Raw genomic sequence first — 16,229 nt, forward strand, 5'->3', positions numbered from 1 at the left:
TAAACAAGTCACTCAAACTCAAGAAGGGCAGCAACTGGCAGCAATCTAGGTCTGATACTATCATACCAACTCCAGGGCAAAACCTCCAGATCGAGAGGCTCCGGACTCTGCTGAGAACAAATACTGGTTTTAAATAGCAGCCAGGGTTTGAAATCTCTTCTTTAGTCAGTTTTCAGCATGAGTTGCTATGACAGGATTTGACCTGTATTTGTGGCTATCCGCTATGGACCAGACAGAGAAGAGGTGAGGTCCCTGTCCCTTTCACAATGTAGGAGGCCCTAGACCTCCAGTGTTCATCCGACCAACTGTGATTAAGAATGCAGCCTGGAGACATGGGGATGCAAGAGCAGAGTGAAACCTGCCCTGGTAACTCAGGTGTGACAGCTCATGAACATTTCCCAGGAGGGGCCCAAAGCAGGACCAAGATCCACCTCTTTGCAGGTTAGGGCATGACACAATCCAAGACTTTGACCTGGCCTTCTGCCCAGGCCCACACCAAGCCAGGGCTCTGTGAATCTTGGACTCACTGGCCCCCTTGCCCAGCTGTCAGTCCCAGGGGAGGGCTAAGCTTGGGAGTTGCAGAGAAAACCATTTTTTTCGCACATTCAGGCTAATGATACAAGGTGCTTCACGCGTGTTCAGCAACTCTACCAGCCCTGCACTCTTTAAGCTACCAGATCCGTCCAGGCCTCCCCGGCTAATCCTCATCTTTCTCTCAAGAAGCCTGCATTTACTCTGTCCTGTGTCTATGTAAGTTCCCAAGGGAAAGGGGCTGATCCAAGATTCCTGATTAAGTCATGGTTTAGACTGGCCTTTCTGTTCTTGGAAGATATAGGAGTCTGAATTTTTGTCATTTAGCCTTATCATTGATTTGTGGCCATCAAGATTGCCTGACTGGCCTGGACTATTTCTCAAGGCTGCCCACCACCAATCCCGTCAGGGGAAAATCATTAACTCCAGTTTGCAGGGCCCTACCAACTTCTGCCTTCCATGCCTCACCTTCTCTGGAACCAAAGCAGGCCAAGGACCCCGCCGATGCCCATCTCTTCCTTGAAGACCTCAGTGATGGGCATGCCTGCGTAGATGAGCTCCTGTCCCCGTTCATCGCAGATACTGGTCATGAATGAGGCAGGTTTCCGGATCAAGCCCAGCTCCTGAGCAGAGACGGGGCAGAAGCAAGCAGTACTATGGTAACCACAGAAATTTTTCCTGGACTGCCCCACCGGCTCCTCTCTCAGAACCAGTGTCCCAGGAATATCTTAAAATTCTGGTGGCCGTGTATTCGAGAACAGCTTCCACCAGGTCAGGTTTGGGCCTGGGCTGGGGGCTCCACTTGCACATCTCCACCCAGCCTGACAGACAAGCTCCTCCCAAGAAATGCAAAAGCTCTTTTACTGAATCGTTTCAAGTGGTTGAGCATCGAACTATGAACCAGGAGGACAGGGTTCAATTCCCAGTCAGGGCACATGCCCAGGTTGCAGACTTCATCCCCAGTAGGGGGCGTGCAGGAGGCAGCTGATCAACGATTCTCTCTCATCATTGATGTTTCTATCTCTCTCCCTTCCTCTCTGAAACCAATAATATATATATGTAAAAAGAAAACAGGAGTGCCACACCCATAGCACCTGCTTAGCCTCAGCTCTACTCTGTTCCTCACTGAGCATTTGTGGGGCCAGGCATTGCCCTAAGCCGTTGACATCCATGGGCTCACTCTAACCTCACAAAGGAAAATCATTCTTCATGTTTAACAGAGGAAATGAACCTTAGAGTGGCTCAATAACAGTCGCCTGGCTAAGAAATGGAAGAATGGCCTGGCTGGTGTGGCTCAGCGGTTGAGCTCTGACCCAGGAACCAAGAGGTCATTGGTTTGATTCCCCGTCAGGGCACATGCCTGGGTTGCTGCTTGATCCCCAGTTGGGGGCGTATAGGAGGCAGTTGATCAATGACGTTTCTCTATCATTGATGTTTCTGTCTTTCTATCCCTCCCTCTTCTTTTGGTGTACGGGACAAAGCTCCCTCTAAAAATCAGTAACATATTTCTTTTCTTTTTTTTAACATATTTCTTAAAAAGTTACAATCTTTAAAAAAAAAAAAAAAAGAAAGAAAGAAAGAAATGGATGCCTTTTACCCAGGGGCGGGGACTGAGCTCCTGAATTTCCCAATTTCCGAGTTGGGCACCCAGGGGTATCATCAGCCAACATTGTCCAAGCCCATTTCTTCAGTTATCCCCCATGAATTTTAATTAAAAAATGCTTTTAACTTACATTCTAATTACATGAGTATCTTCTTTTTAAAAATTTAAAACAGAACAGATCAAGTTATGTCGCCTTTGACCTCTATCCCATCTCGGCTTTCTGCCTTAGTGTCTGTCAGTTTAGTGGACATCTTTCTGGGCCTTTCTTTCTCCACTTTTATTTTCATGCACGCATAAACACGTGGAGACTATGCAACACCGTTTTGTGTGCAGTTTTTATATTCACATTAGATATACTGTCCTGTAATGTGTTTGCTCAATGAACTTGAGCTCTCTAAGTGTCAGCACAAATAGACCCAGTTCACTCCCTTACCTGCAGTATAGCAGCCCATCATATGACCATACCACCATTTAGCTATTCCTTCACTGATTACTATCAACTAGAAAAATAGCCTTGAACATGTTACTTTGTATATGTAAACATTTCTCTGGAGTCGTTTTCTAGACATGGAATCGCTGGGCCATAAGGTATGAGCACTTTTAAATTTGATTCATATTACACAACTGCCTTTCAGAAAGGTTGTGTCAATTTCCATTCCTTCCAACAATGAATGAATGCACCAGTTTCCTCACACCCATACGAACACAGCATATTACCAAAGAATTTTTATCTTTGCTGGGCTGACAGGAAAAAACTAGTATCGTGGGGTTTTTTTTTTAATCCTCACCTTAGAATATTTTTTTTTAGCGATTTTAGAGAGAAGAAGGGAGAGAAAAACATCAATGTGAGAAACATCGATCAGGTGCCTCCTGTACGTGCCACGATTGAGGATCAAATCTGAAACCTTTTGGTGTACGGGACAAAGCTCCAACTGAGCCACTCGGGCAGGGTAGTATCCCAGTTTTTACTTTGGTTCCTTTTTTTTTTTTTTAATATATTTTATTGATTTTTTTACAGAGAGGAAGAGAGAGGGATAGAGAGCTAGAAACATCGATGATAGAGAAACATTGATCAGCTGCCTCTTGCACAACCCCTACTGGGGATGTGCCCGCAACCAAGGTACATGCCCTTGACCCGAATTGAACCTGGGACCTTTCAGTCCACAGACCGACACTCTATCCCCTGAGCCAAACCAGTTTCGGCATACTTTGGTTCCTTATATAATGAGTGAGTTGAGTACTTCTTACTGTTGAGAGGCCCTTTTCTACCTTTTTTCCTAATTGGGTCTTTAAAAATTGATTTCCAAATATCAAGATTAGTTTTTCATCCATGTCCCTGCACCCTGAAATCTCTTAGGAAGCACAAACAACTCTAGGGGAAACTGTCTGCTCCAGCCCCCGTTTCCAGGTCAGGCAACCCAGCCGTGGAAGATACCCACTGCCCTCTGCCCTCTGAGGCCCTGCATTTCTTTACCCACAAGCTCCAGCACACGGGGAGGAGGCGAATCCAGGAGTCTAACTGGTTTCTCCTGAGCCCTTGGAGAAGCCTCCCCTAGGGGTGTGGTTTGGAGCCCAGGGCGGTGATCACATGGTTGCTCTACTAGGTCAGGCCTGCCTTCCAAGGATTCAAGGCAAATCACCTCACAGCCCACACCCCAGCCCCCAAATCTCCCTGGCCCACAGTTAGGGACATACATGGCACCTACCCTGGCCCAGGAGTAGTCCATCGGCACCGTTGGGGGAGGTACCTCCTGCGCAGGGACAATGACCCCTTTGGTCACAAGATCATCATACACAGACCTGGGAGGCAGGGAAAGGCAGGAGAAAAGACACCCATGTGGATTTTCTTCTGGGCTTTTCTAAGCCATCCCAAGAATGCTCCTCCATCTAACCCAAACTCTTTAGGTTTTCCTTCTCTGTACCCTCTTCCTGTCTGTGACTTAGTCTTGCCATATAGATTCCCAAGTGAAAACAGGCTCTGGCCAAGACTCCCCTATCACCTCTGAATGGGGCATTATAGAAAGTTGAATCTGGAGGCAAGGTAAGGTCAAAGGATGAATGGGAAGAGAAAACAGTATATCAATAACTCTTTATCCATCAATTAGAGGTGACACTTTCTAAATGTTTCTATGCTCATCTCTCATTTATGGCCACCCAAGTAGGAAGGTTAAGAAAGTGAACATGTTTTGTTTAATACCAGTGTGAATGGCCTGTAACTGCTGCTTCTACAAACAAAAACCAAAGAGAAAAAGGGTTTTGGACTATCCACACAGCTGCTGAGACGGACCAGGCATATCAGACACCTCCATGCTAGAGAGGCTGCTGACCCAAGAGACTCCTACCCCAGGTTCACTTACTGGATGAGTTCTCCAAGTTCATCGAAGCTCCGGGGCACGAACACTCCTGCCTCCTTCAAAGCCTGGTTCTTGGCCACTGCAGTTTCAGAAGCCTGGTTGGCACAAGCGCCAGCGTGGCCAAATTGTACCTGGAAGGCAAAGGAGAGTGGTGTGACTGGGCTTGTGAATCCCCGAGGGGGAACAAAGGCTCCTGGGAAATGACAGCACTCATTACAGGCCGGACCTGCCAAACACTCTTCAGAAATCACTTCCTTCAGCCCCAAGCAGGCCCACTGAACAGGTACGACGGAGGACTTCTTTATAGATGAGGACGCTGGAACATCAACACATTCGGGAGCTAACACTCAAGTTCACACAGCAGGTATGTAATGGAGCTAGGATACAAAGCCTGGCAGCCCAACTCCCCAGACCCTTCACTTGGCTTCCCCTGGGGCAGAGGTCCGGGGGATGGAAGATAGGGATTAGTTCTGAGCAACAGGTGAGGAATGCTACAAATTGACAACCTGAGGTTGAAGTGAGCTCATAGACATGATATGATTATCCCGCACACACTTTTTGTAAAATAGGTACCAATGTTTAAAAAAAAAAAGGGTTTCATGTCAAAATACAAATTCCCAGCTTTTTTAAAGTCAGATTTGGTGCCGTAAGCTTATATTCCCACATAGCAACAATTACCTGAAGCCAATGAGCAATTGCTGCCTTCCACCTAAGTATGTATAAAGGTAAAATATAAATCCAATAAAATATAGGAGTTGACAGACTGTGGGAAGTGAGCGAGAAGGAAGAGAAAACCAATGTCTTTGATGAAGTGATGGGGAAAATGAATTAACCCAGTGAAACCTCTGGTACAAAACCCTGATTTAGGAACAGGGTTGGGGGGTGATTGTAATCACACCTAACCTGTTTAAATAACACTTATTATATATCCCAGCACTTCTCTAAGAGCTTTATTCATTTAATCTTTCAGTAGCTATGACTGTTTCCTATAAAAAAAGGAAATGGAAGCAGAGTGGTAAAGTAACTTGCCCAAGGTCACACAGGCAACATGTGGTAGCATTTGAACCCAGCAATTTGGCCTCTTACTGTGCTCTTAATCCCTAAATATAATAAAAGGTGCCCGAAGTGTTGAAAAGGTTAGCAGCTGCTGCTCCAATTAGCAAACATGCCTTAAAACATGGGTTCCCAATACATTCTTTGTAGGACATAATTTGCATGACTGAATGGAGTGGGAAGGAGAAGATAGTCTTCACTCAAATAATCTTAGAAAATGCTGGCCTGGTTCAAGGAAGTTAAACAAGTTTCTTTAACTTAGAGATTTCTTAACTCTAAAACAAAAAAATGTTAAAAGGAAGATAGGTTATATTGCACATTCATAGTTTCTAAAAGCTCCTTTGCTTTTCTGTTTATTGGGTTTGTTTTGAGGACCACTGCTACAGGACCAGTGTTTTGTGGAATATACTTCTGAAAAATGCCACATTACCTATACCCCCAATTCTTAATCCACTTTTCCCCAAGGAGCTGTCTCAGTGTGCCAACAGGTAGAGATTTATCTGATTTCCTCTACAGCTTGGAAAATTCTGCAAGGTCATGTGAATCCAAACATCACCGATTAGCTAGGTAGTCACTGTATTATCCTATATAATAAAAGCCCAATATGCTGTCTGGTTGTCCGTTCAACCAAAGTGTAATATGCTAATGATATGCTAAGGCCCCTCAACCGCTCACTAGGAGGTGCACTGACCACCAGGGAGCAGACAGTCAACCAGTCGACCAGTCGCTATGACGTGCACTGACCACCAGGGGGCAGACGCTCTGAATGGTTGGTTAGCTTGCTGCTGGGGTCCAGCCAATCAAGACTGAGCAAGACAGGTGGACACGCCCTGGAGCCCTCCCACGGTCCCTCCCCCAACGCCGGCCCTACCCATGCACAAACTCGTGCACTAGGCCTCTAGTTGTTTGTTTTTTTAAAAATATATTTTATTGATTTTTTAGAGAGGAAGGGAGAGGGATAGAGAATTAGAAACATCGATGAGAAAGAAACATAGATCAGCTGCCTCCTGAACACCCCCTACTGGGGATGTGCCCGCAACCAAGGTACATGCCCTTGACCGGAATCGAACCTGGGACCCTTCAGTCCGCAGGCCGACGCTCTATCCACTGAGCCAAACCGGTCAGAGCTAGGCCTCTAGTTTTACATAAAGTTTTAAAAATTCATTAAAAACCAAAACACCTCCTGAGGACCTGCCCAACCTATGGGGTGACGATAAGTGCCCAGCCAGAAACAGAAGAGCAAGGTGCTTGCCCTCTGGAGGTGTCCTCAACAGAGTGGGGTGGAGTAATGCAAAGCTGGTTAAGAGAAACAATGGAGGAGAAGGAAGGGGTTATTTTTGGCTGTTGGGGTGTGGAGGAGAAAGTGGTCACAAAGAAAGTAAGTCAGAAACTGCTTCATGGAGCCTTAGCTGGTTTGGCTCGGTGGATAGAGCGTGGGCCTGTGGACTGAAGGGTTCCAGGTTTGATTCCGGTCAAGGGCACATGCCTGGGTTGTGGGCTCAATCCCCAGTGGGGAGCATGCAGGAGGCAGGCGATCAATGATTCTCTCTCATCGTTGATGTTTCTTTCTCCCCCTCTTCCTTCCTCTCTGAGATCAATAAAAATATATTTAGAAAAAAGAAAAGAAACTGCTTCATGGAATAAGTGAAGAAGAATGGAAAGGAATAGTTGCTAAGACCTATACGTGCCAGACCTTCACAATTATTTTCTTATTAAGCCATGCAACAATCCTGTACCATTGCCATTTTACAGCTCAGCAAACTAAGGTACAGAGAGGCTAAATGACTTGCCCGTGCCATAACATCTATTGAGATCTGATTCTAAAGCCTGTGGAAGTAGAGCTCATCCCTGAAGGATCCCATCACCCACCCACTCCCGTTTTATCTCCTTAAAACACACACACACACACACACACACACACACACACACACACACACACACACACTTAAAAAATGGGTATTATCAATATTTACTACACTCTGCCATTTTCTGATTTAACCAATCTTAAACTTTTTCTCCACCGACCTATCAAAATCCACCTCATTCTTCTCCAGTCTGCCCAGCTTTCCATTATATGATGGTGCCATGATGACCTAGTGCCCTCCTGACCAGCATTTGGGTTGTTTCCATTTTCTGCTATGACAAGGTTGCAATGAATCCTTGTACACACACTTGGAAATATTTTTACATGCAAACCCATAAGGGAAAGTTGCAGAAATGGAACTGCTGGTTCAAATGAAAAGTGAGCTTTACAACTGGACAAGTATTGCCACTTTGAGGTGGGCAGGAATCTGAAGAGGAAAGGCAAGCATTCTAGGGAGAAAAAATTAGTGTGAGGCAGGCTTACTGGTAGGGAGAAGTGAGGGTTTAAGCACAGGGATTATCACTATTGCAGGAAGCCTCGAAGGCCAGGTTTTATCTTATATACACAACACAGGACAAGGCCTCACACTCAGAGCCTGTTAGATGCTGAACTTACTATATGCCGCCAGGCATGTTCACATACATTACATCATGCACATGTGCCAAACAAGCCTTTTTCTTCTGTGACCTCCCCCCACACAGAACTTCTCGTCTCCTTCCCAGCTCTGCACCAGGAATGTGTCCTGTCTCTCTGTCCTCCCTTCTGCTCAGCTGACTTCTCAATGAAGCCTTCTCACCTCCTCCAGACACAGGCTGCTCCCCCTCCAAGCAGTGACTGAGGTGGACTGAAAGAGCTAACTGCCCCTAAGATGACAGACAGTCCACCTCAAGTGCCCCACCTCCGCACCAGGAGTGATCTGTACAGCCGTACCTCCGAGGAGAACATGGTGGCACAGGTCCCGATGCACCAGCAGACCACGGGCTTGGTGAGGCGGCCCTCCTTGATGCCCCGGCAGATCTTATACTCCTCAGTGCCCCCTATCTGCCAAGGAACAGAGAACAAGAAAAAGCCCGTGAGTTGGAGGCATCCATTCTGAGTTGCTCCAAGCGGACTGCAGCAGGAAAATCAGTCCCAAATCAGGCGGAGGCCAGAGTCTAAAAAATGGGGGGACATGGGCTTGGTCCAAACAGCCTGGAAGACTGAGTGGTAGGGAAGAACTATAAAGGGACAGTGGGTATCCTAGGCGAGTCCCTGGGACTCTTCCTTCCTAACCTGTGGGTAAGATGATTTAGGACCAGACCTACAGGAGGCACAACCAGAAAATGGGATGGGGTTATAGGGCTCTCCCAAACTTAAAAAAAAATCACATGTTTACTCTTCACTCCAGCTATCCACTGCCCACCAGGTAGAGACATGGTCAGCAGCGCAAAGCTTCTCCTCTATTGCCATAAAACATCTTGTGCCACACAGAAGTGATAACAGTGACAATCTCTACATCCCAAAGTCTAAGGGGTGAGACTACCAGGGACTGTCACCTTAAGTTATATATAACCAAATGCATGCACTTTTAAAAAACGGATGTCATACATAACTTTAACAATCAAAAAAATTAAAAAGATTTTCCTTTAACTCACCTCTCCAAGAACCACAATCATTTTGACTCCTGGAGTGTCCTGGTAACGTAATACATGATCCATAAATGTGGAGCCGGGGTACCTGGTGGGAGCACGGAGGGCATATGGGATCAGGAGGCGGTTTGGGGAAGTGTGTGTTCAGGTATGGGAAACACACTTGTACTAAGAATGTTGTGGTTTTTCGTGGGTGTGGATGCCCAGAGGGTCCAGAGATACCATGGGGATGGAGTAAATGGAGCACGAGGAGAAAAGGGGAGGGGAGGAAGAGGTAATAAGCCCAGAGAGGTTCCCTTGGTGGTGAGATACCTAGAAAGCATGTGTGGTGGTTTTAAAATATGCCCACAAATTCTTTTTAAAAGGTGGAAGAACCTCATGCCTCTCCTCTTGAAAATGAGTTGGATTTAACGATTAGCTTCTAATGAACAAAATGTGGCAAAAGTGATTCTATGATATTGACTCCCAAGGCTGGGTTATAAAAAAAAATAGCTTTTTCTGGCACTCTCTCTTGAATTGCTCCCTCTTGGGACGCCCAATGCAAAGTCCTCAGGACACTAAGCAGCCTGGAGGCTCAGAGAGGAGCCACCTTGCCAGCCCCGTGGATGCGCCCCCTCCCGCCTCAGGCCTGCCTTCAGCTGATTGCAACCCTGAGGATACATGTGTACCCATACCCTGAGGACCGGCAGGAGTGCTTCCTCACCCAGGAGTCCCATCTGAAATGACGTGGGGGAGCCAGGGAGACTGACAAGGTGACCCAGTCTCCCAACAGCTTTTGGTTCCGAGCTAAAGAGTAGCAGTAGTAATGGTAGCAGTAATAATGGTAATTGGCAATGGCTAAGGTTTATGAGGGTATTAAGTACTACTGATTATTATTCCCACCAACAAAAGTAATGACACTATTTGTGAAATAAGAAATATAGCCGAAACCGGTTTGGCTCAGTGGATAGAGCGTCGGCCTGCGGACTCAAGGGTCCCAGGTTCGATTCCGGTCAAGGGCATGTACCTTGGTTGCAGGCACATCCCCAGTAGGGGGTGTGCAAGAGGCAGCTGATCGATGTTTCTCTCTCATCAATGTTTCTAACTCTCTATCCCTCTCTCTTCCTCTCTGTAAAAAATCAATAAAATATATTAAAAAAAAAAAAAAAAGATATACATTGTTCTCTGTCCCTAGTTCCTGACACACAGCTCCTACAACCCTTGTGACCTCCTGAGTGACAGGGGCATCTTTTGTTCCAGTGGTTGATCCTTGAGCCACGTTCCTGACACTGAGCTCCTAAAAACCTTTTAATTTCCTGAGTAATGGGGGTGATAGAAGCTCTTGGTGGGCTCCTGCATAGCTCCTGGGTGGGAGCTAGTCACCAGAAAGACCAAGACATGATCAGAAGCTTTCGGTCCCACTCCCCGTCCTCCAGAGAGGGGAGAGGGGCTGGAGACTGAATTAATAATAATCAATCATGATGAAGCCGCCACAAAAATCCCTAAATATGGGGACTGGAGCTTCTTGGCCAGAAATGTGAGTGTGGTAATAGTAGAGAATAAAGGAATAGTTTTTCCTTTCACTATTATTAGCTACAATGAACACATACTGAGTACTTACTAAGTGCCAGCCCGTTAGCCACTTTATAATACATGACCTCATTTAATCCTCCTACCAGCTCCATGAGGCAGGCACTATTACTTCACCCACTGATATGTCAGGATGACAGAGGTCTGGGGGTGGAGTAAGTAGCCTGTCAAGGATGCCCCCTTAGTAAACAGGAAAACTGGGATTTGAACCCCTTTGGTCTGATTTCAAAATCGGTCCCGCTAATCACAGCACTCTGCTGCCTCCCTATGGCCACCTCAAACAAAAAACAGAACTACCCTGCAGGCCCTGATGCCTTTTAAAACACCTTTCCGTGTATTTTGATCCTTATGCTCATGTTGGTTCTAAGGCAAGAGTGGACTTAAGATATCATTCCCACCAGAAACTAAGACAATACTGAATGTCAACTGTAATTGGGAAAACAAATAAGCCCCCCCCCCCCCCCAAAAAAACAACAACACACAGCTGTGTGCCAGGAATTCAACAGTAGCAAGCAGTATGGGCTTGTCCCCCAGCTGATCACCTGTCCCCGCCAATGGCCACGCCCTCATAGACGCCATCTGTGGTCCGAGAGATGATATTGTTGAGCTCGTTGGACATGCCCCCAGAACGCGAGACATAGGCCACGCTGCCAGGGCGGTACAGCTTGGAGGCCAGGATGTTGTCCAGCATCCCGCCAGTATTCCCAATCTTAAAGCACCCAGGCTTGATGCCTCCAACCTGCAGGGGCAGAAATAGCCGTCAGGGAGGAAGGGTGAGCTCCAGATCGACCACAGAGCTCAGAAGAATCACCTAGCCCAGTACTACCAGCCCATGCCAGTCTGGCCAGGCTGGGGAGGAAATGATCAAGACAGCTAACACCTGCACATTGGGTTTCCTGCTTAAGAAGAATCTCGAGACATTACGCAAAAAAAAAAAAAAGAAAAGAAAAGAAAGAAAGCCTTATTTGTAAAACATGGCTTACTACTGATAGGTATATTCAGGGTTAAGTCGTCTCCTTTGCTCTACAAGAGCGACAATGCCCAGTAAAAGGGTGTATAACACAGGTGTGTACCTCTGCTCAAAATCACACACTGCCTCTGAAATTAAAGGTCCCTTTGTCTTCCCTTCACATAAATTTTAACGTAACAACCAGGTAAAAACAAAAACAAAATTTCTCCTCAATAAAGACCTTTTGATCAAAAATAAAGCCTCCAGCCGAAACCGGTTTGGCTCAGTGGATAGAGCATCTGTCTGCAGACTAAAAGGTCCCAGGTTTGATTCTGGTCAAGGGCATGTACATTGGTTGCGGGCACATCCCCGGTAGGGGGTGTGCAGGAGGCAGCTGGTCGATGTTTCTCTCTCATCGATGTTTCTAGCTCTCTATCCCTCTCCCTTCCTCTCTGTGGAAAATCAATAAAATATATTAAAAAATAAATAAATAAAGCCTCCAGGTAGATTTTTCTTTAGTTTATAGTTAAAGGAATAATCAAAGACTATGCAATGTTTGTATGAGAATGGGCAAACACTTAAAGCAAGAATCTTCTCATTAGTCCCTTGAGACTATAACGGTGATATGGACTGGAGAGTGGGCCTATAAAAAATTAACTGGAAACGGACAGACTGACTTTCAAGAGGTACCTCTAAATCTTTTCAACTTAGAAGAGAAACAAAGAGTCAACAAGTGAGTTTCCAGAACTTCTTAAAAGAGCCTTGAACTTAAAAGGCTTTTTAGCCCTGGCCAATTTTGCTCAGTGGTTAGAGTGTTGGCCCTCGGACTAAAGGGTCATGAGTTTAATTCCTAGTCAAGGACAAGTCCCTCATACCTTGATTGCAGGGTGCATGCCGGAGGCAACCAACTGATGTGTCTCTCTCACATCAATGTTTCTGATGTTTCTCTCTCTTTCACCCCCTCCTCCCTCCCTCCACTCTCTCTAGAAATAAAAGGCACAAGTATCCTCGGGTGAGGATAAAAAAAGGCTTTCTGGAGAGGAAGCTCACTGTGGCAGGTCCAATGATGGTCACGCCCCTCTGGTCCGCCTTCTTGATCAGCTTCCTTGTGAGGGCCTCAGGGATACCTTCAGCTATGATGGCAATGGTCCGGATCTAGAGGATGAGAACAGTCCTGCCTCATTAACTTGTCACCCCAGGTGGGACCAAGAGGCAGCAACCATTTAAGAACTCACCTCCCATGTCCCCTTCCAGGCTCTAAGGACAAAGTAATATTAATAACATGCACTGCTCCTTTCCACAAGTCTCTGTTCCTAACCTGATCACACCAAGCCTCCCCCAAAAAGAGAGGCGTGGACATCCCAAACTGATCTCCACTGTTAACATCACAGTGATTCAGTAACCAAGCAGGAGCAAATGTTTCCAAAAAATCTGTTATAGTCAAAGATTTTTTTTCTCTCTCCCATCCCAAAATTCACCAGACTCAGACACTTATTCTCCACCTGCACATACAGCAGCTATCTCTGGCTTTCTCTGCTGTGCCCTGGAGTCTCTGATTCTATGTCCCCACAGATCAGAGCTAGAATGTGCCAGAAAGGAGCTGCTTCCACAGTCGGAGGAGAAAGCCAGAGAAAGTGGGGGGTGGGCAGAAGAGATTGAGAACCACCTCTGACTCTCATCCAGGGGCTGGCAAACTGTTCTATAAAGGGCCAAATAGTATTTTAGGCTTTGTTGATCATGTGGTCTCTGTGGTAACTAAACTTTGCCTTTGTAGCATGAAAACAGCCATGGATAATATATAAATGAATGAGCATAACTATGTTCCAATAAAACTTTAACAGGCAGCCAAAACGGGTTTGGCTCAGTGGATGGAGCATCAGCCTGCGGACTCAAAGGTGCCAGGTTCGATTCCGGTCAAGGGCATGTACCTTGGTTGCAGGCACATCCCCAGTAGGGGTGTGCAGGAGGCAGCTGATCAATGTTTCTCTCTCATCGATGTCTCTAACTATCTATCTCTCTCCCTTCCTCTCTGTGGAAAATCAATCTAACCTAATAATACCCAAACATGCAAATTGACCGCACCTTCGCTATGCCCACAGCCAATCAGAGCGAACAAGATGGCGGTTAATTTGCATATGCGGGTGCTGAGCAGCCTGAGTCCTGTAAACGTCCTCTGGACCCAGGCTGCTCAGAGCCTGTAGGCCTGCGCTTAGGTCCTGAGCGGCCTGGGTCCCATAAACATCCTCCGGACCCAGGCGGGATCGCTTAGGTCCTGAGCCGCAGGGACCCCAGAACGCCCCCTGGCCACTGGGAGCCTTGGTGGGCGGGAACATTCCCACGTCGCCATAGCGATGCGGGAATGTTCCTGCCCCCAAACACTTGCAGCAGTCTGGGGTCTGGGACCTAAGTCACTCAGAGCCTGTAGGCCCTCGCTTAGGTCCTGAGTGGCAGGGGCCCCAGAAGCCCCCTGGCCACTGGGAGCCTTGGCTGGGCGGGAACATTCCCGTGTCGCTATGTTCCCGCCCCCAAACACTTGCAGCAGTCTGGGGTCTGGGAAACATCCTTCAGACCCAAGCCTCTCAGATCCTGTAGGCCTGCGCTTAGGTCCTGAGCAGCCTGGGTCCCATAAACATCCTCGGGACCCAGGCCGATCAGAGCCTGTAGGCCTGCACTTAGGTCCTGAGGGGCAGGGTCCCAGAATGCCCCCTGGCCACTTGGAGCCTAAGGGTGCAGGCGCCAAGGGGCTGGGTCCCGCAAACATCCTCAGGACCCAGGCCAGTCCGAGCCTGTAGGCCCCGCGCTTAGGTCCTGAGTGGCAGGGTTCCCAGAACGCCCCCTGGCCACTTTGAGCCTATAGGTGCAGGAGCCAAGGGGCTGGGGGCGGGGTGGAAACATCCCCTGTCACCATAGTGCCCCCAGCCGCTTGGGAATGCTCCAGCACCAAGAGGCAGTTTGGTTCCACGCCCCCAGCCTGGCGCACATGATGGGGGGCTGGCTGCTGGCCTCTGGGGTGTGTGGAGACCCTTGGGGGCCACCACTGCGTGCGGCCCAGGGGTCCCTGCATGCCCCCCAGCCTGGCGCCCATGGTCAGGGCTCATACAGGAGGCAACCAATCAAAGTGTCCCTCTCACATTGATGTTTCTCTCTGTCTCTCCCTCCCTAAAGAAAGTTGTCATTGTTTCTTGGTGAAGGGACTGGAGTCCGTGTTGATGAAAACACCTTCGTGGCTGTGGTGACTGGTAGTGGCTGCAGCAGTGGGGTGATGGGGCTGGTGCCTTCCCCTGATCAGCCCGGTTGCCTCCCACAAAGGAGAGTGGGGAGCGGGCCTAAGCCATCAGTAGGACATCCCCTGAGGGCACCCAGTATGTGAGAGGGGGCAGGTTGGGCTGAGGGACCCCCCAACCCCAGTGCACGAATATCGTGCACCGGGCCCCTAGTAAAATATATATATTCTTAAAAACTTTAACAGGCAGAGGGCTGGGTTTGGCCCTTGAGCTGCAGTTTGTCAACCTCTAATAAGACTAAAAATCCAACTCATCTTTAGCAAGTATGCTTTCGTTTTTGCTTCATCTAGATATCCACACAAGTTTATCTTCTCCAGTTATACACTGAACCAAACCAATCCAGAATCAGACAGTAATTATGAGCAGATGAATCCATATTTTTTTAAATCAAGGGGGTCTTACAAATCAGTAACAAAGAAGACAAACACCTCAATTGGGGGGGCGGGGGGAGGAGGCCAAGTCATAGATTAGAAATGGCCAATAAATGTTCTTTAAAGCTCATCTTAACCAAAGGTCTGCAAATTAAATAGAATGCCTATCAATTTGTCAAATATATATTTTTAAAACTCAAACATTCAGTGTTGGCAAGGGTACAGAAAAACAGGAATTCTCAAACTCCTGATGGGAGTTTACATCAGTACACCTTTTCTGGAGGGCACGTGGGCAGGGTGGTCCAAGAGCTTTAAAGTCTGCTCATTCTGATGCAGCAGTCTGACCTCTAGACATTTATTCTGGGGAAATAATTAAGGATATGTACAAATGTTACTCCAAAATGCTCATCACCAGACTTGATAAGCAAAACTGATACTACCAGTGAGTATTTATGCCGTGGAAAGAGTAATTGAAGAAAACGGATTATAAAATAAGTCTGTAGAAGATTCCATTTGGTCAAAGCCAGGAAAAGGTGTGGATAAGGGTGAACGCAAACACAGCAGCTGTGCTTCTGGGAAACGGGACTGGAAGTATGTATTTGCTCCATACCCAGAACTTCCTGTTGGCCCAGTGAGCAGCCTGCCTGCCTTTGGTTACTACCCTCCCGTCTGAAGATCAAGTGTCTCAACCACTTTCACCCAGAACATTGGCCAGTCCTGAGTCTAAGCCCTTTGTCCCAGGTGGCGGTGAGCTTGAACACCACTCAGGAGCTCTCCCTACTACCCCCGCCTACCCCTAGGGCCATGACTACCTGTGCATAACTCATGGTCTCAATGCTACTGTCATAGGCAGAGCGAAGAGAGGCGAAGTTGATCAGCACGTCCACCTCTGGGTGTTTCTTCATGGCGTCAGCCATGTTCTTGAAGACAGGAATCAGGATCTCCTTGTGACCCCAGTAAAATTTCTGCTTGTGGTCCCCCCTGGAGAAAGGCAGAGGAGGGGTCAGAACAACCAGTCAGGGT

The 16,229-nt window shown here is 47.4% G+C and overlaps 1 protein-coding gene across 4 annotated transcripts in view; it reads right to left on the minus strand.

Annotated features, from left to right (window-relative positions):
- The window catches only part of ACLY (ATP citrate lyase), a 51,465-nt gene that overhangs the window by 5,351 nt on the left and 29,885 nt on the right, over positions 1 to 16,229 (minus strand). For all 4 annotated transcript variants that reach the window (XM_054709103.1, XM_054709105.1, XM_054709104.1 and 1 more), the window contains 8 exons: positions 16,019 to 16,187; positions 12,602 to 12,706; positions 11,145 to 11,341; positions 9,040 to 9,121; positions 8,336 to 8,446; positions 4,492 to 4,619; positions 3,841 to 3,934; positions 1,000 to 1,154 (listed from right to left, as the gene is read on the minus strand). In XM_054709103.1, coding sequence (XP_054565078.1) covers positions 1,000 to 1,154; positions 3,841 to 3,934; positions 4,492 to 4,619; positions 8,336 to 8,446; positions 9,040 to 9,121; positions 11,145 to 11,341; positions 12,602 to 12,706; positions 16,019 to 16,187 — 1,041 coding nt within the window. The remainder of the gene's footprint in view (positions 1 to 999; positions 1,155 to 3,840; positions 3,935 to 4,491; positions 4,620 to 8,335; positions 8,447 to 9,039; positions 9,122 to 11,144; positions 11,342 to 12,601; positions 12,707 to 16,018; positions 16,188 to 16,229) is intronic.

This window comes from Eptesicus fuscus, chromosome 20 (genome assembly GCF_027574615.1).
Source record: "Eptesicus fuscus isolate TK198812 chromosome 20, DD_ASM_mEF_20220401, whole genome shotgun sequence".
Taxonomy (NCBI): Eukaryota; Metazoa; Chordata; class Mammalia; order Chiroptera; family Vespertilionidae; genus Eptesicus; species Eptesicus fuscus.